The sequence below is a fragment of the Callithrix jacchus genome, chromosome 22 (assembly GCF_049354715.1).
Source record: "Callithrix jacchus isolate 240 chromosome 22, calJac240_pri, whole genome shotgun sequence".
In the NCBI taxonomy this organism is placed as follows: domain Eukaryota; kingdom Metazoa; phylum Chordata; class Mammalia; order Primates; family Cebidae; genus Callithrix; species Callithrix jacchus.
The window spans coordinates 36,770,867-36,796,447 of NC_133523.1; the positions used below are offsets into that span (position 1 = coordinate 36,770,867).

At 48.9% G+C, this 25,581-nt stretch overlaps 1 protein-coding gene across 2 annotated transcripts; it reads left to right on the forward strand.

Moving 5' to 3' along the window:
- Nucleotides 1-9,459: 9,459 nt before the first annotated feature.
- Nucleotides 9,460-24,572, forward strand: LOC100409241 (cell adhesion molecule CEACAM8). Of its 2 annotated transcripts, none has more exons than XM_008988076.5 (6): nt 9,460-9,615; nt 10,810-11,190; nt 14,223-14,501; nt 14,901-15,155; nt 20,444-20,561; nt 24,378-24,572. In XM_008988076.5, exons 1-5 carry the CDS (start codon nt 9,552-9,554, stop codon nt 20,533-20,535), a joined length of 1,071 nt encoding a protein of 356 aa, XP_008986324.2. In that variant the 5' UTR covers nt 9,460-9,551; the 3' UTR covers nt 20,536-20,561; nt 24,378-24,572. The 2 variants fall into 2 exon arrangements, with proteins under 2 accessions (XP_008986324.2, XP_008986323.2); XM_008988075.4 differs by lacking the exon at nt 24,378-24,572 and adding an exon at nt 21,993-24,340.
- Nucleotides 24,573-25,581: the final 1,009 nt, after the last annotated feature.

The following is a 25,581-nucleotide window of genomic DNA, read 5'->3' on the forward strand; positions in this document are numbered from 1 at the left end:
GGTGGGACTGTGAGTGTGAAGCCATCTCAGCAAGTAAGGCCAGCTCTCATAAACGAGAGGGGGAGCATGTGACTTCCTTCCTCAGTGTCCCCACTCTGAGTATGGGGGAGATTCCATGCCCCATAGAACCAGCTGGCCAGGGTTCAGCTGGCTGGGGTTCAGCTATCCAGGGGATCCCCAGGATAGGAGCACCCCAGTGTCCCCACCAGGCAGGTGACTGGTAAACAGGCATGCAGGGTCCTCCTGGGCTGGGCTCTCCTTCTGTTCCTCGGGATTCCCTGAAGAGCATCCAGAAATCCAACCTCTGCTCGGTGGGCTCTGGGGAGTCCACGTGAAGGCAGGAACTTGTGTTGCTGGGAGGGGTCATGGCATGTGCTGGGGGCACCTGAGAAAGAAGCCTGGGGGCAGGCAGGACCTGGGCTGAGGAGGCATAGGAGCCCAGATGGGAAGAGGAAGGCCAGGAGAAGCTGCCCCAGCAGGGAGGGTGATAGGAACAGGGGAGGATGTGGGAGTGGGCACATGGGATTCCTGGTCTCTGCAGAGTTCCCTCCCATGGTCATAACCTGGGGACACTGGCCCAAGAAGGGGTGCTTTTTGCCCAGCCAGATACTACTGGCTCTGCCCATCTCCTACCCTCCCTGCTCCGGCCACTCTGGGTCTTTCTCCAGATGCCCTGGACAGCCCTGGCCTGGACCTGTTCCCTGAGAGGTGTTGGGAGAATCTGAGTCTCTGGGGACACCCTCATCTGAGTCTGAAAGGCACATCAGGAAACATCCCTGGCCTCCAGGATGGGGCAGTGAGGACAGGGCCCCCGGTCCTCCCTTTGCCACTGAGAGGTTCAGCCCTGGGTGGTCACTTCTGCATCTGCCCCAGTCACCCTGAAGCCACAGCAAAGCCCCAGTCCCAGGCCCTGCAGGTGCAGCACAGGTGGGGACAGCTTGTACCCAGGGGAGGCCAATTCTTCCTTCCTGGGAGACCAGGCCTCAGGGCTGTGCCCAGGGCAGAAGGGGGCAGCACATACCTGTCCTTGAAAACTCAGGACCTTGAGGGTCTCTGCTCTGTGAGGCAGAGCGAAGATCCTTCTGTCCAGAGGTAAAAGCAGGTCTTGCCCCTCCTCCGACCTCCTCTTCCTTCCCAATATCAACCAACAAATGGGTGTCTCAAATCTCAGCATCAAATCTTAATCCACCCACATGAGAAAGCCTAAAACTTGGTGTTCCAACACCAAGTGTTGGAACAACTAGACATGGAGATGCTGCTTGTGGAAACTTAGATGTGTTCATCTATCAGGCAGGAGAATCTGTGAAATTCCAGCACCGTTCAGAAGAATCCAAAGTGTCACAGTCCAAATGTGCAACAGTTCGGATAAAACTGTGGTGCATTCAAACTGAGGGATATTGTAGAACGTGAGAAAGGAACGGATTGCTGCTGCACACAGCATGGGTGATCCCACACACAGAGCTGAAAGAAAGGAGCCAGTGGAGAATAGGAAATAATCACTAGGCCAGGTGCGGTGGCTCAGGCCTGTAATCCCAACACTTCGGGAGGCTGAGAAGGGTGGATCACCTGAGGGTAGGGAGTTCAAAACTAGCCTGACCAACATGGAGAAAGCCCATCTCTACTGAAAATACAAAGTTAGCCGGGTGTGGTGGCACATGCCTGTAATCCTAGCTACCTGGGAGGCTGAGGCAGCAGAATTACTTGAACCTGGGAGGCGGAGATTGCAGTGAGCAGAGATCATGCCATTGCACTTCATCCTGGGCAACAAGAATGAAACTTCATCTCATCAAAAAGGAAAGAGAAAGAAAGAGAGTGAAAGGAAGGAAGGGACGAGGGAGGGAGGGAGAGAAAGAAAGGGAAAATGATTACTGATTTCACCTCTGTAAAGTTTCCAAGAGGAAAACCCAACTCTGGAGCAAGAGATCAGAATGGAGGTGACCTGTGCCTTGCAATGGCTGTGGGGGCATTGGAGTGTCACTTGGTGCAGGCAATGTACGATATCTTAAGCTGGGCAGGGCTTTCAAGAGCACATGGGAATGCAGACATTACTGCTATGTTCATTTTTCTTCACAAAAAAAGAAGTATAAAATCAGCCAGGCTCAGTGGCGCACGCCTGTAATCCCAGCACTTTGGGAGGCTGAGGCAGGCAGATAACTTGAGGTCAGGAGTTTGAGACCAGCCTGGCCAACATGGTGAAACCCTATCTCTACTAAAAATACAAAAAATGTGCCAGGTGTGGTGATGGGTGCCTGTAATCCCAGCTACCTACAAGGCTGAGGCTGGAGAATTGCTTGAACCCAGGAGGCAGACGTTGCAGTGAGCCAAGATCACGGCACTGCACTCCAGCCTGGACAACAGAGTGAGACTCCGTCGCCCTCACCAAAAAAAAAGAATTATAAAATCTTTTTGGGTTAAACAAAAAATAATGCACAAAACAAACACCAGCTCTTATTAAATTTACACAACTCTCCCAGAGAACAGGAAAGGAAGACAACTCATGAACTCATTTTTTGTGGCAGTAAAACCTTCATGCGAAAAACAGACCAGGACACAGTGAGGAAGTAAGATTGCAGGACTCACTTGGGAACAGAGAGGGAAAATCCACAAATAAATTATGACCAAAAGGAGCCAGGATTTACAGTGTTGAGTTTATTCCCCAGGTATTCAAGGTGATTTTAACACCTGAAAATTAACCATTGCCTTTACTACATCGACAGATTAGCTAAAAAAAAAATTATAATTAGCAGAACAGAAGCAAATGGCCTTTCCTGAAATTCCACGTCATTCCATCATGATGGAGACAGTGCAGACGCCAATGACAAATAATAAAAAGAGGGACCTCCATCACCTGGTAAACATGTCCTCACAGTTTCAGAATGCACCTCGCTTCCCAGTGAATCACTGCATCCTCCCTTTCATCAGCCCCAGGCAAGGCTGCCTGCGACGGCCACACAGGCTCCAACCCAGGGGCCTCACCCTCCTGCAGAGGATCTCCCGTGGCCACCCCACGGAGACAGCATGAGGACAGAGCAGAGCCTTTGATGCCCACACATGAGGCCAGAGCCATGGGGGCTGGAGAGCAGAGCTGCTGGGGTCAGAGATTCCTGAGGACACCCAGGCCTAAGGGGAGGCAGCTCCCTGGATGGGGGCAACCAGGCTCCGGGCTCTAACCTCAGAGCCCACATGGGAGAAGCCACCACTCTAGGCCTTTCCTAGGGTGACTCTGACAGGACAGCAGGGGTGTGACACATGGCAGGATTCCTGAATGCACCCAAGATAAAGGGGTCACCAGGGGACACTGTTCTTCTGGCAGATCAGGAGGGAGTGAGGATACCATGCCAGGCCTCCACGGCATGACTGGGACTGACCCAGACCACTCCCCTGCATGCATTGCCCTCAGAAAGTCACATGGCCAAGCCCAAGACCCATGTGGGAGGAGGGGAACAGGATCCCCTTTAGAGATGGAACCCAGGGTCAGTGCGAAGAGAGGCCATGAAAGAGTGGTCTAACCTACAGCACGAACCATCGTCCATCATAAGTAGACGCCCTGCTCCATGACCCCTGCATTTAAATAAATGTTTGTTAAATGCGTCAAATGCCCTCACCCTGAGATCTCACCTGTGTGTAAGCCTATCACACACACAAACACACATACACACACCCAGAGAACTTGTAGGATCCTGGACACAGGAATGCAGACATTACACCAGGCAGGCATCAGGGCAGAGCGAACAGCGTGAATGACCCACACTGTACCCTGGGGCCCATCAGCTCAGAGACCCTGTGAGGGCTGAGATGGGGATAGGCAGGGGGGAGACCAGAGAGGGTGGGGCCTGCAGGAAGGGGGCTGCAGGAAGCTGGGCACTGCCTTCCATGGAGGCAAGAGCACTGTTCCCATCAGAAAGTACATCTTCCTGCAGCAGCTGCACAGACACAGGAGCCCCTGTGCCCACCCTGGGCCACGGTGTGGATTCCAGATTTCATGCCCCAATGGGTGGGACTGAGATTTTCAGTGACATCCAAGGGGAACCTGTGATTCCAAGCTTAAACTACTGTGCCTACAAAATAGGAAATAACCCTACTTTTCCTGTTAAATCTCAAATGCCCTAAGCACAAGCTAGCACCTTCTAAATCAGACGTTCAGTCACTCCTGGGGTCCTCCCACACCCGGCTCTGACATGCAGGTGCAGAGAGTGGCTGACACCTGTCCCTGCTCCTCCCCTTGGCTCAGCTGCTGCCCCTCCTGGGGTGATTGATGATCAGGACAAGGGAGCCTAGAGCTGGCCCCATGACTGACGGGAAGGCAGAACTTGGCCTCCATTCTGAAGACTGGGATGTCTGGAGAGCTGGGCATCCCACAGAGCTTCACAGGAGGATGGGGACAGAGGGTGACACAGGGTCAGGAGGCTCAGCTGGGAGCTCAAGGACAGTACAGACCTGAGGAGCCTCGGTGAGAAAGAAGCGCTGAAGTGGGAAATTCTGGAACATTTAAGGGACAAGGCTTAGTGCGCCAAGGAAACACTTCCACCCCGATGTAGCCTGCAGCACTGGGCGGGCTGTGTGCCTCCCCTCTGCCCAACCTCTCACAGCTCCTGCCTCCAGGGACATGACTCCTGCCCTAACGTGCATCCTCCCTTGTCTCACTCCACACAAAAGGGCCTCTAGGGTCCCTCTCCTGCACTACATGGAGGGGAGGCCACGTTCCCACAGACCACCCAGCAACGGGGTCCTGTGGAGGTGGGGTCGGGAGGATCACACACCCCTTATGCCCGGGGGCCTGACTCTGGGGGTGATGGATTAGCCTGGAGGCCACTGGTGCCCTCTGTCCCTGAGGGAAACCTGCGCCCTAGTGGCTGCCATATCCCTCCTGATTCTTCCAGCTGAGAATCCTTGAAATCCCTGGGAGGACACATCCCCCACTGGGAAAGGCCCATGTGGAAGGTTCCACAGCAGCCCAGCCAAGTCCCTCGGACACAGATCCTGAGTTACAGAACTTTTAGGGACACAGGCACATGGCCATATCCCCAGCGCCCACACAGGGCAGGGGCATCTGGACTCTTCAGCTCCCGTGCCTGAACCCAGCCCCTCCCCAATGACGTGGGCACTGGACCTTATCAAAGGTCATGAAATTTTACCCTTATCTATCTGTTCTTCTAAGAGTTGAATACATTTTTCAATTACATTTTGGTATTTGATCCACTTTGAGTTAATTCTGGCATGGGCTGGGGAAGCAGGGCTCTGTCACCACACAGGGGCTGGGAGTGAGACATCAACAGTGTCCAGTCACTGATTACATTTACTTAGGGGGACATATACTTATTTAAGGAAAGATCTAAAGTATATGAATTTGAGCATAAATAGGAAAAAAGCAAAAAGAAAAAAATGCAAAATGTCTCAAAAAGAGAGAGAGACAGAGAGAGATAGCATCAGTGGCTACCAAGGGCCAGGGCAAGGGGAAGTGGGGAGTTATTGATTAATAGTATAAAATTTCTAAAAAAAAAAGTATAAAATTTCTATGTGAGATATGAAAATTTTCTGGAAAAATATAGCGGTGAGGATGTAGAATATTGTGAATGTAATTAATGGCACTGAATTGTACACTTAACATGATTAATGTTGCATATTTTCTTATACATTTGAACACATCTATAAAACACTTGGAGAGAGAAAGCCCACCACGTAAAATATACCCATCCTAATCAGACAGTCCTTGTTATATCCATGTGCAGGCCCTCATGACCTTCTGTACAGAAATAACCAAGGATTTAAGGACATGAGACTTCCCAGCCAACTGCAGATGCACAACATAAATTATCTGCAAAGAGACTGAGAGTTAAGCTCGGGGTACAGACCTCAGCACTGCCAGGATACACATCCTTCTCATGGATCTGACTTTATCTGACCCAGCCCCCTGTCCAGATCTTGTTGTTGGGTTGGGACAAGGGAGATCATGAAGCCTGTCCCCAGGGTACTCTGTGTGAGCACAGGAGACCTCCCTACTAGGTCTCCACACACAGCTCTGACCACCAGGCATTGTGAGGGGGACTGTAGGACAGGCTCAACGAACACACCAGAGAATCAGCTACAGAGAGGAACACGGAGCTGGAAGAGCTGATGGATGACACAGAGCAGGGTCCCTGCAGTTCACAGCTCACCCTGGCATAGGTTCCCCCTCCCTCTGACCCAGGCACCCCGACACAGATCCCTCCTGGGGCCTCCTCCTTGGCGACACATCAGCATCCCTCACTCAAGCTGTCCAGAGAGAGCAGCACCTTGGACAGCACCAACCCCAGCTTCACCCTTCCTCCCTCACAGGGCTCAGAGCTCAGAACAAATGGCAGAGGCCAGTAATTCCAGAGACGGTAACAGGGCAAAGATCCAGGAGCAGCTGCCTGGAACGGGAGCAGGTGAAGCCACACGGAGAAGATGGTGATGGAAGGAAAACCCAGGAATGGGCAGGAGAGGAGAGGAAGACACAGGCTCTGTGGGGTTGTAGTCCAGGGTGGGACTGTGAGTGTGAAGCTATTTAAGCAGGTGAGGCCAGGCCCCATGAACAAGGAAGCAGCTCCCACCTCCCCTGATGCAGGGACACCGAGAGTGTGTGGTGCTGCGTCCCCAGTCGGGGTCCCCTGTTCTGGTCCCCAGGGAGTGAGAAGCGAGGTTGTCTTGTCCCTGCTCCTCTGTTCCCCTGACATTTACCTTCTCCCTCATGCCTCTCCCTCTCTAATATGATTCGGATCTATGTCCCCGCCCAAGTCTCGCATCAAATTGTAAACCCCAGTGTTGGAGGTGGGGCCTGGTGGGAGGTGATTCGATTATGTGAGTAGATTTTCTGCCTTTTTTTTTTTTTTTTGAGACGCAGTCTTCCTCTGTCACCCAGCCTAGAGTGCAGTGTCACGATCTCAGCTCACTACAACCTCCACATCCCAGGTTCAATCAATTCTGCCTCAGCCTCCTGAGCAGCTGGGACTACAGGCACTCCCCACCACAACCAGCTAATTTTGTTTAAATTTTATTTTTAGTAGAGACGGGGTTTCACCATATTGGCCAGGCTGGTCTCGAACCCCTGACCTCGTGATCCACCTGCCTCACCCTCCCAAAGTGCTGGGATTAAAGGTGTGAGCCACTGTGCCCGACGGATTTTCTGCTTTGATACTGTATCTGTGAAAGAGGTCTTGTGTGATCTGGTTATTTAAAACTGGAGGCGCCTCTCCCCTCTCTCTCTTATGCTCTGCCATGTAAGACGTGCCAGTTTCCCCTTCACCATCCAGAATGATTGCAAGTTTCCTGAGGCATGCCCAGGAGCAGAAGCTGCTATGCTTCCTGTACAACTGCAGAACGATGAGCGAATTAAATCTCTTTTCTTTATAAATTACCCAGTCACGGGTATTTATAGCAATGCAAGGGCAGACTAATACGCTCTTCTACTCCCAGACCCCCACCCAGTGCTCCCACCCAGACATCACTGCCCCCTGCCCCTGCCGGGGCCTGCACAGTACAGCCTCCTGCAGACAAAAACAAACTCACAAAAGGTGACAAAAATCTGCATTTGGGGACATCTGATTGAGAAAGAGGGAGGACAGTGTACTTGGAGCCACAGAGACTGGGGCTCACCGAGCTGGAACCCGGTGACACTTTGGCATAACGTGCAGGACCCGCATTCAAGGCTGCCGTCCTCACTTCCCTCCCTGTCCACCAGAGGGCGGCAGAGTTCCTCCCAGCCTGAAACCTCCCAGGGGCTGCTGACCTCCCTCATCTGGGCCCATAGCCCAGCAGGGTCTACTCTCACCCAGGTCAACTTGGCCCACATTCTCCTCGCCCTCCAAGCTCCCCACAGGAACCCTGTCAGCTCCTCCCTGCAGCCCAGCGGCCGCCGACTTGGGTCCTCTCCCTTTGAAGGCAACTCCTGCCCCGACACCCTCTCCTTCCTGGGGCTCAGCCAAAAGGGCATTTTCCAGGACAGCTCGGTGTCTCACAAGCTCCGACTCCCACAGTGCTGTCACCTCACAGCCCTTCTCATTACCATTAACTCCTCAGTCCCACGAGGTTTACTGAGTGCCTGTCTCCCTGTTACAGGGAATCTCCATGAGTGCAGTGGCCACTTCTATCCTGCTCTGTGGAATCCCAGGACCCAGCCCAGAGCCTGACATGGAACAGATGCTCAATAAATACTAGCTAAATGTGTGGGAGATCTCTAAAAAGAAGCATATCACCTCCGTTTTGCCCCGGGTCAGAGCCTGTTCCATGTGGACAAAGGGGCACTGGTGCCAGCATGGGGGGAGGTCAGCAAGTGCCCGCGGCTGCCCCAGAGACGGGTCCTGAACCCTCGGAGCCTCAGGAGGGAAGGCAGAGCCCTGTGGGAATAGAACCTGGACCACCCTGACCCTGCAGCCTAATTAATCCAGGGTTCAGGGCCCGCTCACACCACGTGGACTCGGTTATCATCCCTGGAGCAGCTCCTGACAAGGCTCCAGGTCTCTGCTCGCCCTCCAGGGGGTGACACAGCACACAGACAACCTCAGGAAACAGATTCCCCTGGACTAGAACCTGGCTTTGTTAAGGAGGTGGAGATGGAGCCTGCTTTCCATCCCTTCTACCAACGGACTCTTCTGATCTCTCCCACGTACCTGCTCTGTCCCTTTCTGGGTCCTTTGAGGACCCTGCTCTGCCAGGGGTCCCTGTGGAACTTCTGACTCCCTCCCGGTACCACCATGGGCGGGTAGAGGGTAAACACAGGACAGTCAGCCTCTCAGAGGACAGAGACCACCCAGGATGGTCAAGAAGAATATGGACAGGCCCTCAGCCACAGCTCAGTCAACAGACACAGAGAGGGAGAGTCCCCCTGGAGCCTTCCCCAAAGACAGCAGAGCCCAGAGCCTCCTACCTCCCTCCACCACAGTCCTCTCTTTCCAAGACATACAGGACACTTCCCCCTCCACACGCAGGAGCTGGGGCCTCCTGAGAGGGTCTCAGGGGCTGGGTCTCCATCCCTGGGTCAGAGGCCAGGCTAGTGACACTGGAGACAGAGGGCTGGTCCCTCCCCAGCCACCACCCAGTGAGCCTTTCTCTATTCCCCAGAGCCACCTCTGTCACCTTCCTGCCAGGCGTCATCCCACCTTCCCAGAGCACTGGAGAGCATGGGGAGACCCGGGGCCCAGCTGGGTTTCTCTGTCACGGAGGAAAATAATCCCCCCGGTGTGACAGACCCAAGGCCAGAACACAGCAGAGGTCAGCACTGGGGAAGGCAGGTTGTCCTCCCAGGGGATGGGGTCCATCCACCCTGCTATTCAAAGCTTTGCCTGGGGAACCGAAAATAGAAGGGAAAAAAGAGGAGGGACAAAAGAGGCAGAAATGAGAGGGGAGGGGACAGAGGACTCCTGAATAGAGACCACACCCATGGCCCACGTGATCCTAAGAAGTGCCCCTGCCCTAGAAGTAGACTCAGGGCAGAGAAAGGACAGACAGCAGACGGACAGTCACAGCAGCCCTGACAAGAGTGTTCCTGGAAACCGAGCTCTTCTCTATAGAGGACAGAGCAGGCCGCAGAGACCATGAGGCCCCCCTCAGCACCTTCCCACAGATGGCGCATCCCCTGGCAGAGGTTCCTGCTCATAGGTGAGGGGAGGACAACCTGGAGGAGGGTGGGAGGAGGGAGCACAGAGATTGGCTGGGGTCTCCTGGGGAGGACAGGGTTCTGAGAGGGACAGAGGGCTCCTGTTGGAGCCTGAATAGGGAAGAGGACATCAGAGAGGGACAGGAATCACACCAGAAAAATCATACTGAGCTGGAATTGGAAAGGGGCAGGAAAACCTCAAGTGTTTGATTTTCCTAGTTAATCATCACTGGCCACTACATGTTTAAAACTCATAATAATTGCATCAGATGACACTTTAAATGAAAGCATAGCCGGGCACAGTAGTGCGTTCCTGTAGTCCCCCCTACTCAGGAGGCTGAGGCGGGAGGATCTCTTGAGCCCAGGAGTTCTGGGCTGTAGTGTGCTATGCCGGTTGGGTGTCCACATCAACACGGTGACCTCCCAGAAGCAGGGGACCACAGGTTGCCTAAGGAGGGGTGAACCGGCCCAGGTTGGAAATGGAGCAGGTCAGAACTCCCATGCTGATCAGTAGTGGGATTGTGCCTGTGAATAGCCACTGCACTCCAGCCTGGGCAACATAGAGACCCCGTCTCTTTAGAAAAAAAAAAGAAAGAAAAGGAAAAGCATAATCCAGGCATGAAACACTGTCCTCACCTGCCTACCACAGACATTGGCAAATAAACCTCAGGCCATGGAGGGCCCTGGGAAGGCTCATGAGATCATCCACAGGAGTTCGCAGATGGTCCCAGGCATTGGGGTGCAACCAGGATCACACAAGTCCCTGTCCTCACGGAGCTCATGCTCTCATGGGGAGGAAGGCAGACAAGCAAAGAGATCTAGAATGTGAGGCCAGGTGTTGACAAGAGCCCTGGAGAGAACAGAGCAGGGAAAGGTCAGAAAGGGAAGACCCAGGGTCTCTGGAGGAGGTGTTAGGGGAGGGGTCTCCCAAGGATGCCCTGATGTGAGTAGGATCTGAGGGCGGTGGGGAGGGAGCCGTGCAGACCCCTGGGGAAGAGGATTCCAGAGAAATGACAAGGTCAGAGGCACTAAGGGAATGGGAGTCACTCTGCTGACCTTCACCCAGTGGGACACACACACACACATACACACCCTAAGGTGGAGGGATGAAGAGACCTGCTCAGGACCCAGGGCCCCATCCTTCCATCCCAATGCACAGGTCCTAATATTGACTGATGCTCTCTCCTGTCTCCTAGCCTCACTTCTAACCTTCTGGAACCTGCCCACCAGTGCCCAGCTCACTATTGAATCCATTCCATCCAATGCTGCAGAGGGGGAGGAGGTTCTTCTACTCACCCACAATGTGTCCCAAGATACGGCTGCCTTCAACTGGTACAAAGGGGAAAGAGTGGACAGGACCCGTCGAATTATGGGATATGTAATAGCAGTTCAACAAACTATCCAAGGGCCCGCATACAGCGGCCGAGAGACAATAAACCCCAATGTCTCCCTGCTGATCCGGAACGTCTCCCTGCTGATCCGGAACGTCACCCTGAGTGACACAGGATTCTACACCCTGCAAGTCATAAAGGGAGACCTTACGAGTGAAGAAACAACTGTCCAGTTCCGTGTATACTGTGAGTATTTCCCCATGACCTCCGAGTGTTGCGGTCAGTTGTGCTCCCCACACACGGGATTGTCAGGGCTGGGCTGTGCCTGTGTCCCCCTGTGTCCCCCTCTGCATTATATCCTGTGTTAGGGTTTGGGCATTTAGTGCAGGACACACACAGGGGAGATGAACTTCAACAGATCAGAATCCCCTTCCTGCATCCAGATCCTGCAGACACTCACAGCAGAGGAAGGACAGTCTGATGGGGGACTCAGCAGGGGAGGTCCGTCTCAGCCAAGCACCCCATGGTCTCCCCATGGACCTGACCCTGAGAAGACCCTGGAGAACCAGGTCAGGGCTGCCCTGAGGGCCCCCCTGGGATCTTCACAGAGAAGCTCAGCCCCAGGGCTCCTGATTCCAAGTGACCCAGGGAAGCCTGTGCCAGGGCTGTGTTGTGGCCTCCTGGGCATGGCCAACCGGGAGCAAAGACCCACCAGCTGTCCAAGGGCCATGGCTCCTGGAGCTGGATGCTGGAGGCAGAGTCAGTTTCTGGCCACAGCTGTCCCTGTCCCCAGAGTCTCATGTGGGCAAGGACAGAGCCTCATCCTGCTTTACTCGAGACTCAATGTGGAGAGGACAGACAGACAAGGTTACTAAGGCATGAGTCCACTGCCCTGGGGACACAGGTTCAGAGTCCCCAGGAGGAGGAACAGAGGGGAGAAGATGCTCCCGGTAGCCCCTTGTCCACCAGGGATCAGACCCAGGGCCCTCTCTCTTGGAGGCAAATAAACATAAATGCTGTTCATTTGGGCAGCTGCTCTGTGCTGAACTGAGGTCAAGTAATTGGAAATATTTTGAGGTTAATTCACAAACAACTTCACAGCCAAATAGCACTTATCCTACTTACTGAAAGGAACTTGAGGGGCAGGGAGACAGTCACTAACAAGGGTCCACAGGTCATAGGTGGCAGATTAGAGACATGTGAGGTCTGTCTGCAGCCAGAGCCCCCTCCTCTCCTCCCCCGGGGGTTGGGGGCTGTTTGTTATTAGGCATCTGCAGACCGAGACCCGTCGTGGGTTTGCTTCCTTTCGTCTTGGGCATCCACAGCTCAGAGAGGGAGATTCTGGTTTGGAGAGTGAGAAGTGAATAGAGAATTAGTCAGTTTACTCTAGAACTAAATCACCTTAACTGACAAGGTCAATGCTGGGATTGTCCAGGCCTCTCCATTAGATCCACCCCCTCACTGCACCTGAAATCCTATTATTTCTCAGTGTGCCAGTATCATTCCCATGGGGGATAAAGGAAAGGACTTCGCTTTCCCTCCCCACTCACACTCTGCACCAACACAGGCTCAAAGTGAGACACATGTTTGTTCAGTAGCTCTCTCATGAAGAAGTGAATGAATGAATGAATGGATGAATGAATGAATGAATGACCCACACCCTCTATAGAGACTGGATCCTGGATGCAGAATCCTAGGAGGTTCTGGCCACAACTGTTCCCTGTCTGTCAGGGGCTGAGATCCACATTCCATTCCTCTGACCAACCCCCTGTCCCGAAAGTCACCCTATCTCATATGACTCTGGGGTTCCTTGGCCATGGGAGCATTTTCAAGGCTCCCTAGTCCTGGCTGGGACAGCCGAGGGACTCCTGGTCCCCGGGGTCTCTGAAGTCACTCTACCCTGCACAGCTCACTGCCATGGGTGTTTCTGACTCTCTCCTGTTCCTCCGTGTTCCTCATCTTCCTCCCTCCTCATTCCAGCTAGGATGCTCCTCCCTGAACATCCTCCTCCACATTTAGGTCTTCCCCAGACACTTCCTTGAACAAGGATGGCTGTCCTGTTTCCTTCCCACTCATGCTGTGGCCTGGCCCACCTCTGAAGCAATAGGAAAACCACAGAAATCAGCCCAGAGCAGCCACCCCTGCCAGGCTCTATCAAAAGCCAATGTCAACAGGTCACCAGGAAAATGAGCTTCCACTGTGTCCCTGCTCAAGGCTCTTTACCTCCATGAAACCAACACCTGGAACAGACCACAGGACAGGGACGAGCGACTCTTCCATCCGCTCTCTACACTGACTCACGAGAGGGTCAGGGACAGAAGGACAGGTCTGCAGTCCCTAAAGCCCACATGCTCATTTCACTACCTACTCCATCTTCATCCTGGTGTGGGGCTCACGTCCTCCAGTGGATCCCAGGACCTCCCCCAGGTGAAGCTGGCCAGGCAGGTGCTGTCTGAGGGGTTTGCTGCCCATTCTGCATACACCTGTGTCCCCATGATGATGCTACTGTCATAAGGTGGGGTCCCTGGGACTGAGAAGTGCACCAGTCACCGGTGTCTCCCTCAGACTCTGCCCAGTTAAATTTTTTTCCATAAGTGGAAATTGTTACTAATGGCCTAAAAGGTCTACGATCTTAAACTCTAGTTGTGTTTTCTGAGGTTGAGAGGAGAGGACGAGAGCATTTCACATGCCTGTTTTGGGCTCCTCCCCTATTTGCCTAACTCTGCACAGGAATTAGGGGCAGGGCGCGCTTTCTAAATTCACTAACATAACACAGACCGCTTCTGCTAATTTGGCATCATTCCTCCTGGGCTATTTCTGCTCAAGCACCCGTCCCCATCATCACCCATCTCTAGGATGTCCTTAAATAGCAAAGCCTCAGAGAAAACACACCTTGGATGGGTGGTACAGGACAGTGCAGCTGGAAGAAACAGCTCCTTCAAATTCCAGGTGAGGACCCCAATGGGCCAGGCAGTCAGCCAGTCAGGGAAGGACCAGAAGTGCTGGTGACTGTGACCTCCAGTCCTGTGTCTGCCCAGAACCCAACGCTGCTGCTCAATTCACACTTGAGAAAGTCTGTGCTTCTCCCACAGATCACGTGGCCTCACGGTCTCTGAGCCTCAGATCATGGTGCATCTGTCTTATGATACACACACCTGCTACGGGCTTTTAAGGATTCGGTGGGCTGAGGGGTGGGAGACACCAGTTCTGATTGAAAGATGCCCGTGGAGGAATCACAGGTGCCACACAGGGCAAGCTTCTCTCTGTTATCTGCACAGCGGAGCTGTCCAAGCCCAACATCACCAGCAACAACTCCAGGCCTGTGGAGAACAAGGATGCTGTGGCCTTAACCTGTGAACCTGAGACTCAGGACACAACCTACCTGTGGTGGGTAAATGGTCAGAGCCTCCCGGTGAGTCCCAGGCTGCAGCTGTCCAGTGACAACAGGACCCTCACTCTACTCAGCGTCACAAGGAATGACACAGGACCCTATGAGTGTGGAATCCAGAACCCAGTGAGTGCGAACCGCAGTGACCCAGTCACCCTGAATGTCCTCTGTGAGTATCTTCTGTTACTCTGTGGCCCTGGCTTCCATCCCAAATCCACACAGCCAGAGGCCAGGCCTCTCAGTCCCCCTCAAATCCAAAGATGCGGACCCGCACCCCTGGACACCCAGGCTAGCCATTACTTCCTGCCCCAGGAAAACTTGGGCAGCCTGGACCAAGAATAGGCGGGGAAGGGATGCTTCTGCCCTGGGAGGCTCAGGGTCCACAGCCTCTGATGGGAGAAACAGGTGAATGTCTCAGACCCAGACTAGGTGGACTTGAGGGTTATGGTTTGGACTTTTTAACACAGGATTGGGACAAGACTCAGAGGGACACTGTGGTCCTTCTACAATCAGGAGCTTCCCCTTTCCTCTGATGACATCACCTGTGGCTTTGTTCTCTTTGCTCCAGATGGCCCGGACACCCCCATCATTTCCCCTCCAGACTCATCTTACCGTTCAGGAGCAAACCTCAACCTCTCCTGCCACTCGGCCTCTAACCCAACCCCAACGTATTCCTGGTATATCAATGGGACTTTGCAGTCACACACACAAGTGCTCTTCATCCCCCAAATCACTTCAAATCACACCGCAGTCTATGGCTGCTTTGTCTCTAACTCAGCGACCCGCCGCTATAATTCCACAGTCAAGACGATCACGGTCTCTGGTAAGTGGCTCTCTGGAGCATCAGCATCATGCTTTGGGGTGGAGTCTGTCTGGGTCTCAAAAAAGAGCCATGAACTGGGCACAAGCAAATCCCAAATCCTATCGTGAGCCCTCTCACTCCATCTCGGCAGATTCTCTTCCTCCCTTGCATCTCCAATACCTCATGGCTGACCTCAGGTCCAGCCTGGAAAGTGGGGACAGGGCTCTCTCAGCCCCAACAGGCCCCCTATAGTGAAAGGAGCTTCACAGTGCAGACAAAACTATGTTGTGCAGAAACCCTTCTGTCACCTCTTCGTGTTGTTTTACCTACTTAATGAGCTACAAGGAACAAGGAGGCTTTGAAACAAGCTCACACTTTTTCCCCAAACGAGAGGAGGAAGCCCCTTGGATAAGGGAGGAGCAGCTCAGACTCTGCTCCCTGCTCTGCACCAGCTCCCCCAGTGACTGGCTCTGCCCTGACTCCACTTGGGGTGGGACTGGGGCGTGTAGAGAAGGTGTCCAGGTGGGCTATTCTGAATCTGGCTAAATCGAGCTGCCATTCCACAGCAGAGCCTCCCCCGGGTAAGGTTTCAGGGAAATGGGAAGAGAGGGAGCCTCGGACGGACTCCTGCGCTGTGTCCTGGCCCTGAAGTCACTGGCTGTATGAGGACACAGCACAGAGGACAGCGAGTGACACATACTTGGAGAAATGGGGAGATTCAGCCATGGTGGCTCTGCATGGGAGGCAGTGCCAAAAAGTGTGGGTTTATAGAGAGGGTAAGACTACCGGCCACTGTATCTGTCTATCATAAAACTTATCATTAACCATTTCTAAGTGTACAGTTAAGTGACACAGCATAAATATAAATCATGTATATTGCTGCGTGTGATGGCTCACGCCTGTAATCCCAGCACTTTGGGAGGCTGAGACAGATGGATAACCTGAGGTCAGGAGTTTGAGGCCAGCCTGATCAACATGGTGAAACCCTGTCTCTACTAGAAATACAAAATAAAAAAAATTAATTGGGCATGGTGGTGGGTGCCTGTAATTCCAGCTGCTCAGGAGGCTAAGGCAGGAGAATCACTTGAACCTGGGGAGTGGAGGTTGCAGTGACCTGAGATGGCACCACTGCACTTCAGCCTGGGTGACAACTGAGACTCCGTCTCAAAAAAAAAAGAAAAAGAAGTCAAGTATATTTATACTCTCGTGTAACCATCACACTATTCATTTCCAGAACTATTTCATCTTACCATACTAAGCCTCTGTACCCAATAAACAGTAACTCTCACTCCTTCTCCCCCTAACTCCTGGGAACCTCCATTCTACTTTCTGTCTCTGGGTAATCAACTATTCTATCTTATAGAAATGGAATTATATCAGGTTGTCCTTTTGTGTCCGGCTTATTTCACTTAGCAGAATGTCTTCAAGATTCATCCATTTTGCACCATGTACCACAGTTTCATTCCTGGTTAAGGTGAAGTAACATCCGTTGTGTGGATATCCCTCATTTCCATCCACTCATCTTCCAATGGACTTTTCAGTTCTTTCCACCTTTGGCTATTGAGAGTAACGCCGCCATGAGCATCAGTGTTCAAACATCTGTTAAATTGCTGCCTTCAGTTCTTTTGGGTGTGTGTCCACAAAAAGGAATTGGTGGATCGATTGTTAATTGTTTTATTTTTTGAGGAACCACCATACCATTTTCCACAGTAGCTAATATTTCGCATTTCTATCAGCAATGCACTGGAGTTCCAGTGTGTCCGCCTCCTTGAAAGCACGTATGGCTCCGTGTTCTTTTCCTGTCAAAGCCATCCTAACGTGCGTGGGGTAGAGTCTCACTGTGGTTTTCATTTGCATATCCCTAAGTCTTCGTGGTATTGAGCATCTTTGCATATGCTTGTTGGATATTTGTGTATCTTTCGTGGAGAAATCTCTATTTTAGTCCTTTGTCCATTCTTTTAATTGGGTTTTTGGATTTTTGTGGTTGTTCATTTACAGTAGTTTTTCATATATTCTGGAAATTAATCCCCTATCATATATATGATTTGCAAATATTTTTGCCTATTTCATGGGTTGCGTTTTCACTTTCTCCATAATGTTCTTTGATACATAAAAGTTTTTAATTTTCATGAAGTCCAGCTTTTCCATTTTTCTTTTGTTGCTCATGCTTTTGTTGTTATAACCAAGAAATCACTATGAAATTCAATGTCACAAAACTTTTTTCCTATGCTTTCTTCTCAGGGTTTTATACTTTTCACTCTTATGTTTAGGGCTTTGATCCATTTTAGGTTAATTTCATACACAGTGTCAGGTAAAGATTCAGCTGGTTCATATGCATGGATATCCAGCTTTCCCCATAGCATTTGTTGAACAGACTGTCCTTTCCCCACTAAATGCTCATGGCGCTCTCACCAAAGAGCATTTAGCCGTTTATTCAAGCATTTCTTCCTGGGCTCCCTATTCCGTGTCATTGGCTTCAGTATCTTCCTTTAGGCCAGTACCACACTGAGCATCGGTTACTGTGGCTTTAGAGTAAATGCTGAGTCAGGACGCGTGAGTCCTCCAGCTTCATTCTTTATTTTCCAGGTTGTTGGCTGTTTAGAGTCCTGAGATGCCATATGAATTTTAGGATAGGTTTTTCTATTTCCGCCAAAACTGTCACTGGGACTCTGGTGGGAATTGCACTGAACCTGCAGCTCACTGTGGGTAGTGCTGTCCTCCCAACACTGAGTCTTCCCATCCATGAAAACCCAATGTCTTTCCACTTATTCATGTCATCTTTAATTTCTTCCAGCTCAAGGTATAATCTTTTCACCTCCTTTTAAACTTATTTGTAAATATTTTATACTGTTTTATATTAATGTGAATGGGGAATTTTTTCCTAATTTCTTTCAGATTGCTCGTTGTTAACGTGTGGAAGCACAACTGATGTTTGCGTGTTGACTTTGTATCCTACAGTGTTCCCGAACTTATTTATTGATTCTAACAGGTTTTTTTTTCATCTTTAGGGTTTTCTACATATAAGTTCACAATATCTGAGAACAGAGATCATTTTACTTCTTCTTTCCAATTTGGATGTCTTCATCTTTCTTTCCAGTTTCTGTGGCTCGGGCTTCTAATACTACGCTGAATAAAAGTGGCGGAAGCAGGCGTCCTTGTCCGGGTCTTACAGGGAAAGCTTTCAGGCTCTCTCCGTTGAGCATCATGTTAGTTTTGGGCTTTTCACATGTTGCCTTTATTATATTAAGGCGGTTTCCTTCCATTCATGGAAAGTTTTCATTATGAAAGAATGTTCTATTTTGTCAGATGCTTTTGTTGGTTCTAATTATGGATCTGTTAAAAGTTTCCAAGAATCTGTCCATCTCATCTAGGTTATTCAACAATTTGTTGGCATATAATGATTCATAGCACTCTTGTAATCTTTAATATTTCTGTAGAATTTGTAGAATTGGTAGCAATGTCGCCATTTTCTTTTCCTTTTTTTTAATAGATAGAGTCTCACTCTGTAGCCCAGTCCAAGCTAGAGTGCAGTGGTGCCATCATATAGCTTACTGCAGCCTCGACCTCCCAGGCTCAAGTGATCCTCCTACCTCAGCCTTTTGAGAAGCTGGGAACGCAGACATGTGCCAGCATGCCTGGATCGTTTTTTAAAGAAATTTTGTAGAGATCGTGTCTCCCTATGTTGCCTAGGCTGGTCTCGACCTCCTGACCTCAAGCAATCCTCCTACTTGAGTCTCCCAAGGTGCTGGGATTAAAGGTGTGAACCACCATACCTCCATTTTCATTTCTGATTTAGTAATCTGAATCTCCTCTTTTTCCTTGGTCAATCTAGTAAATGTCGATTTTGTCAATCTTTTTTGAAGAACCAACGTTTGGTTTCATCAATTCCTTCTCTTGTGTTTCTATTTTCCATTTATTTATTTAAACTCGAATCCTTATTATTTCCTTCATGCACTATCTGTGGTTTGAGGTTGTTCTTTCTCTCTATCCTGAAGTGGTAACGCTTGGTTGTTGATTTGAGGCCTCTCTTTATTTTTAATGTATTTACCATTTTAAATTTCTCGCACAAGATTCTTAACTTCTCTGAGCCTTCAGTTCTTCAACTGAAAATCGTAATAATTCTCATCACCAGAATTGAAGGGAATGAAATTGCCATGAGAGTGCCTGTTTCATAGTATGGTTTAAAGATTTAATGTCCTATTTGATTAAGCCTTCAGCAAACTGCAACCCACAGAGGAAAACCGCACAAGGTTAGCTGCTCTTATTACCACTGTTATCAGGAGGTTGAAGTCAGGCAGTCCTAGCATCAGGTCCGAGGTCAACTTCTCACTACCCATATGACTTTGGGTAGGTTTCTTCACCACTCTAAGGCTCTGTCATTTCATCTGTAAAATGGAAATCATGTCTACCCAACAGGGTGATTGTGTGGATCAAATGAGGCACCAGATAAGCATGTCCAGTAGCTAACATGGCATTAACCGTCAGCCCGAGTTGACAGGTGAGAGCTGAGCCCCAAATGAAAACCCACCAGGACATGGCTACTGGCTAAAAATGGGAGACAGAAAAAGTTAAGTGCAAAGAATCAAGCCGAGTTTGTTAGTTTTTATCCACTGAGATGCAGCCGAGATGGGGTTAGAGGTGCCAGGTAATTTATTGGGGAAAACAACCATGAGGAAAAGCAGAGTAGGAGTGGGAGGGGTCTGAGACAGCCCTCAGACCACGACGCAGATCTGATTCCTGAGCAGGAGAAAGAGGAGAGAGTTTTAGACGGTGATGCGGTTCTCAGAGTTTCCACAAGGCTGATGGGGAGTCCTCACCCTTAAGAGAGAAGCAGAGTCTCCCAGAACCGAGATTGCATTCCCCTGCTGGGAGCCCATGAGAGGCGAGTTCTGTGTACACAGGACTTAGGAAACACAGAAGGCTCCAGCCGGGGCCTTGTGTCAATCAAGTCCCTGTCATAGAGACCCCACAGACTCGTACTTATGCCTCCTCAACTGAGACACTGAGAAAAAGATGCAACCATGAAAAGATAGAAAGTTCTAATGAGACGCAAAAATAGCAATCGGTCTTTATAAATGTCAAAGCCTTCGGAAATATCTGAGTGTGGAAAGGCCAGGATGGAATTGACAGAAGACTAATCACCAACTAGAAACACAGTGAGAGAGAAAAAATGTGAACCTTCCTGCAAAACGAATGCATTCCTTGAAGGAACAAGTGGAGACTACTTCGTGCTGAGAGCTGGCACCTGGGGCACCCCACAGTAAAATAACATCACCTCCACTCCTTCTCTTTTTTTTTTTTTTTTCCAGTACCAGGCGGTCCTGTTGACTCAGCTGGGACCACTGTCAGCATCATGACTGGAGTGCTGGCTGGGGTGGCTCTGATAGCAGCCCTGGTATAGTTTCTGCATTTCAGGAAGACTGGCAGGTATGGTGGCCTTTCCTCCTGTCCTGTTTCCCACAGTGCTGACCACCAGGCTCGGGAGAGGGAAAGCACTTCTTCACCTGCATCTGGGACTAGATCTCCTCCTCCTACCCCTAAACTCCTGCTTCTCACACTAATTCCTGCTGGTCTCTTCTTCCCTACTCTTCATGCTCCCTGTACCCCACTGTCTATCCTTTTTTAATGCCTCTCTCTTGGGTCCTTCTCTCCATTCCCATAAACCTTAACAACTGCTCAAAGTCCTGCTTGACCCCTTGTTGCCAGTGTCTGAAGTCTTTCTTGCATATGACTGCCTCGTTACCTTCCTGAAATCTCATTCACTCACCTACTCAAGAAGCCACAAAGGACTACTGCAGTCAATCAGATAAGTTCAAATTTCTTCCCTTTACTAATCCTTCTCACTTCCTTTACCACCACTCCCTTGTATAATTCCGTCATCCTAATTAGATCTGTCTCCCTACACATCCCTGCCTCTCCACCCCATATGTACATAGAATTCTTAGTTCCAATGTTACACCTAAAAACATGTCAAACAGGGTGACCTCCACCATCTGCACTGTGGATTTGCCCACACCCTTCATAACAAGTAGCTTCTGACCTCATGGAGAACAAAGCCTGTAGCATTAACATGTGAATCTTAAGCTCAGCACACAGCCTACCTGTGGCTGAGAACCTTTTCCTGATGACCAATTTATGTGTTCATAAGAGATTCAGAAATGAAGAAGGCAAGGAAACACAAGTTCTATGACAGTAGACAAAACCTGAAAAATAATCACAATACCAAAATAGAGAGGAGTGAATGCCACAAGAAATCAGAGAAATCTGATGGGAAATACAACTACACATTGGAATCACTCAGAAACATTTTATAAAATGGATGCTTAAGCCCCACCCGTCGATTCTGATCTACCAGCCTGGAGTGGGACCCAGTGGTAATTTTTAAGCCTCTCCAGATACTACTAATGTGTAGCCAGGATGGAGAATCCCTGTTCTAACAGGCAGGACTTAGGGCTGAACCCACGATTTTCACCGAGGAGTATTAGAAGTGCATATGGAGTTTTTCAACATACATAAGCCTATACTTTGCTGGCCCTGTTCATTAACGGGTTCCCTCAATAACTCAGTAATCTAGTTGAGAAACAGAAGCAAAATGGAAAGGCCACCTTGTTTGATATGCCAAATTATATGGAAGCATTGTCCAATGATAAGTGATTCTAAATCTCTAAGTTACAGTTATGGGTATGCTATTGACGTCTTCCAAGAATTATGTAAGAAATTCTAGAAATCGCATAGGTTATCAGCCATAATGTCACACGCCACAGAAGTAACTAAACTTCTATGCAAGTTGTGTTCTTATTAGAATAAACTCTCATCAGATTTTTAACCATGCTCATTTTAAATCCTTTTCATTCACAGACAGTTGTGATTCTTCCTTAAAGCCTCTGCAACCAGCTACAGATTAAAATTGCTTCTTTGTCAGGGATATTTATAGAAAAGACTCTGGCCTGGACTCTGGAATGCAGGTTTCTGATAACATAGAGATCATATCATTGGACTGTCTGAGAATTTCCGCAACTTTAATGAACAAACTGATAGTTTCATGAAACTGTCCACCAAGATCAAGCCGAGAAAATAATTGATTTTACGGGACCAAATGAACTAATGAGGACAATATTTTTATGATTTTTTTATTTGAAATTTTGCTGATTCTCTAAATGTCTTATTTCCCATATTTCAGGAAAGTTTTTTTAAGTTATCCATAGCTTACAGCAATTTGACAAAATATACTTTCATGAACAAAAATGGAGACATTTACATTTTCTCCCTATGTGACTGCTCCAGACTAGGGAAATTATTCACGACTGTTTACATGGTGTGGCAATATAATTATTGCACAAGTTCAATAAAAATCTGATTTTTTTTTATAACAGAGTGCATTTGAAAACATTGGTTATATTGCCATTCTGTTGACTAGAATGTCATATTTGAGGATATACAGAGGATAAACCGTCTGGAGTCAGCCTTACTTCGGCTTCCTAGTGTCAAGAGGTTTCTAAGTTTAATCTGAGATTCCTCATAAAAACTTTCGGCACAGCAAACCTTTAAAAAGTCTATGTGGTGAGTCTCCACTCCTCTGCAGTTATATGAAAAGAATGAGGCCAAGTTTGATGAGACTAAACTTATTCCAAAAACAGATTTGCTTTATCGGGATTATCTTTGGTAGAAGGAGAGATGCCTATGGAGAGAAATTCTACTGAAAAGATAAACTATAGAGCACACCTGTTATGAGACTTTCCTTTGTACATTGTTACTGAGTTCCTATTATCCACCTGTAGACCAGAGGGGACCCTGAATTCTTCCAGTGTCTTCAATCCCATTTTCTCCCATGGAATCGCTAAGAACAAGGTCTGCTCTGTTCCTGAAGCTCTGTAAGCTAGAGGTGGACAACTCAATGTAAATTTCATGGGGAGACACTCATGCCTAAGGTGTGGGCCACTCAGAGTTCACCAATGTGTTCAACGCCATAACTACAGACACTGAAAGTGCAAACCAGGACGAGAAGTCGACAACTTTGCACGGTGGACAGCTTTTCCCAAGACATCGGAACAAGACTTCCCGTCATGATGAGGCTCCTACCCTGCTTCATTTGTCTTGGCTCATGCCTGCCTCTTTCCCTTGGCAGGATAATACTGTAATTAGAATTTCATAGGAAGTAGCTTCCGAAGGCAGCTTAACAGAGTGTCAGATCTATCATGCCACCCCCAAATTTACATAAGAGATCCTTTAGACCACTCAATGGCTGCCATTAGCAGCATCTTAACACAACTCTTTGTTCAAATGTACCGTGGTCCCTTTTAGAGTTACACTTTTAGACTCACTTGTTCTCACTCCCTGTTTTAATGTAACCCAGCCATGAGATACTAGGTAATGGAATTACCTCCTACTAGCTGAACAGGAAGGAGCCTGTGCTGTTTCTGACGCTTTCTGTTGAACATAGATAAATACAGAGGCTCAGTTGCAGAAATTTACAAACGTGCTGGCTTGGTTAAAATGCGTAGACTCATCTGGCTCATTCTTTGATCTATTCCATTTTAGATGGTTTGCATCTTGGCTAAGGTGCATACTCCAAACTCTTGGTGTTACCCTCCTGATAGGCACGATACTAGTCTCCCTGGCGTGCCGTATTCTCTGAAAGCTTTCAGCGTTTCCATGCAGCTATCCCTCAAATGTCAAATGGCATCTCTTTGGCTGCAATGACAAAACCCAAAGGAACGTGGGATCAGGAGGACATCATAACCTATGAATGATGGAAGCCCAAAATGATGTAGCTGAGAACAATGTGAGTGCTGTAAGTTTTGGTCACACTGTCACCTGAGTGACAGCAAAGAGGTTCCAGAATAGGGCCACCAATGCTAAATGCTGCGTACTCCCACTGAAATTTTAAGAAAGCAGACAGATCCCAAAACAGACCAATTAAAAAAAAAAAAAAGGAGATTCCAACCTACTTGAGTTAACATAAGAAGGAAGTCCCCTTTGCTTTGATTTTTATAAAAAAGTAACCTGAATTAACCTGATGTTAACCAATCTATTTATTTCCATTCTCTCTTTTCTTGTTCAAATTTGACAAACTCACTCTTCTGTGATTGTATTCTTCTGTGATTGTATTGCTCAGGGGAAGCTATCACTGTATTTTTAAAGGGGAAGCTGCCTTAAATTATAAATCCCAAATAAAAGCCAATCCCAAATATACAATTTGAAGATAACTGTGTTGTAACTTTGTTTTATGATGCGTATTTACAGCCGGTGATGACCAGTGGAGTCGCCCAGACTTCGTCATTCTCACCCTGACCCTCCTGCCTTCCTCTGTCACTTACAAGGACCCTTCTGATGACACTGAGCCCACCCACATTATCCAGAATAACCTCCCATCTCAAGATTCTTAACTTCATCTTACCTGCAAAGTCTTTTTGCAAAATAAAGTTAACATGCACTGGCTCCAGGGATTAGGATGTGGATTTTTAAAAAACTTATTTATTTGGGTTTTTAAACTTTTTTAAATTATACTTTAAGTTCTGGGGTACATGCGCAGAACGTGCAGGTTTGTTACATAGCTATACACGTGCCGTGGTGGCTTGCTACATCCATCACCCTGTCAACTACATTAGGTATTTTTCCTAATGCTATCCCTCCCCAATCCCTCCACCCCCTGATATCCCTCCCCTAGCCCCCCACCTCCTGACAGGTCCCGGTGTGTCATGTTCCCCTCCCTGTATCCATATGTTCTCATTGTTCAACTCCCACTTATGGGCAAGAACATGTGGTGTTTGATTTTCTGTTCTTGTGTCAGTTTGCTGAGAATGATGGTTTCCAGCTTCATCCATGGACATTTTCAGGAGGCCATTATTCTGCCCAACACAGGTACCTTTTATAAACTTCACCCACGACAAAAATTTCCTTTGCCTTCCTTCTGTGTCTCACAGAAATAAGAAAGTGCATGTATAAATGAACAAGTCCTTTTATGTCCACACGAAACCTATACATGTTTTATCGTAATTTACACACACCAGTCCCAGTTCTGCCCTGTTAACTTATACACGAACTTCCTTATGTCACTCTTCTTCAGTCTTTCTCTTTACAGCTTATAAATTCGGATAATACAGAGACAAAAATAATGACCTGGGCCGAAAGAGGGGATTCCTTTAGCAAGAACATTCCTTTAGTAATGTACCCAGTGTCGCCCAACTCCACAATTTAATCTCATCCTGCACTGTATCTGGGAAGAGGACACCCTAAGATTTCTGTCTGTGCACAAAGTTTAAGGTGAAACACACCAGCTCTGCTATGAGCTGGCTGGATGACCCTGGACCACTCACTTCGCCTCCCTCAGCCTCTTCTCATCTGCAATATTAGCGTGACTCTGACTGCATCAGCAAATGACACTGAAAGAGTCAATTAAGACAGGTAAGGCTTTGGACACAGAGCCTGGTACCTGATGAGCCTTCGG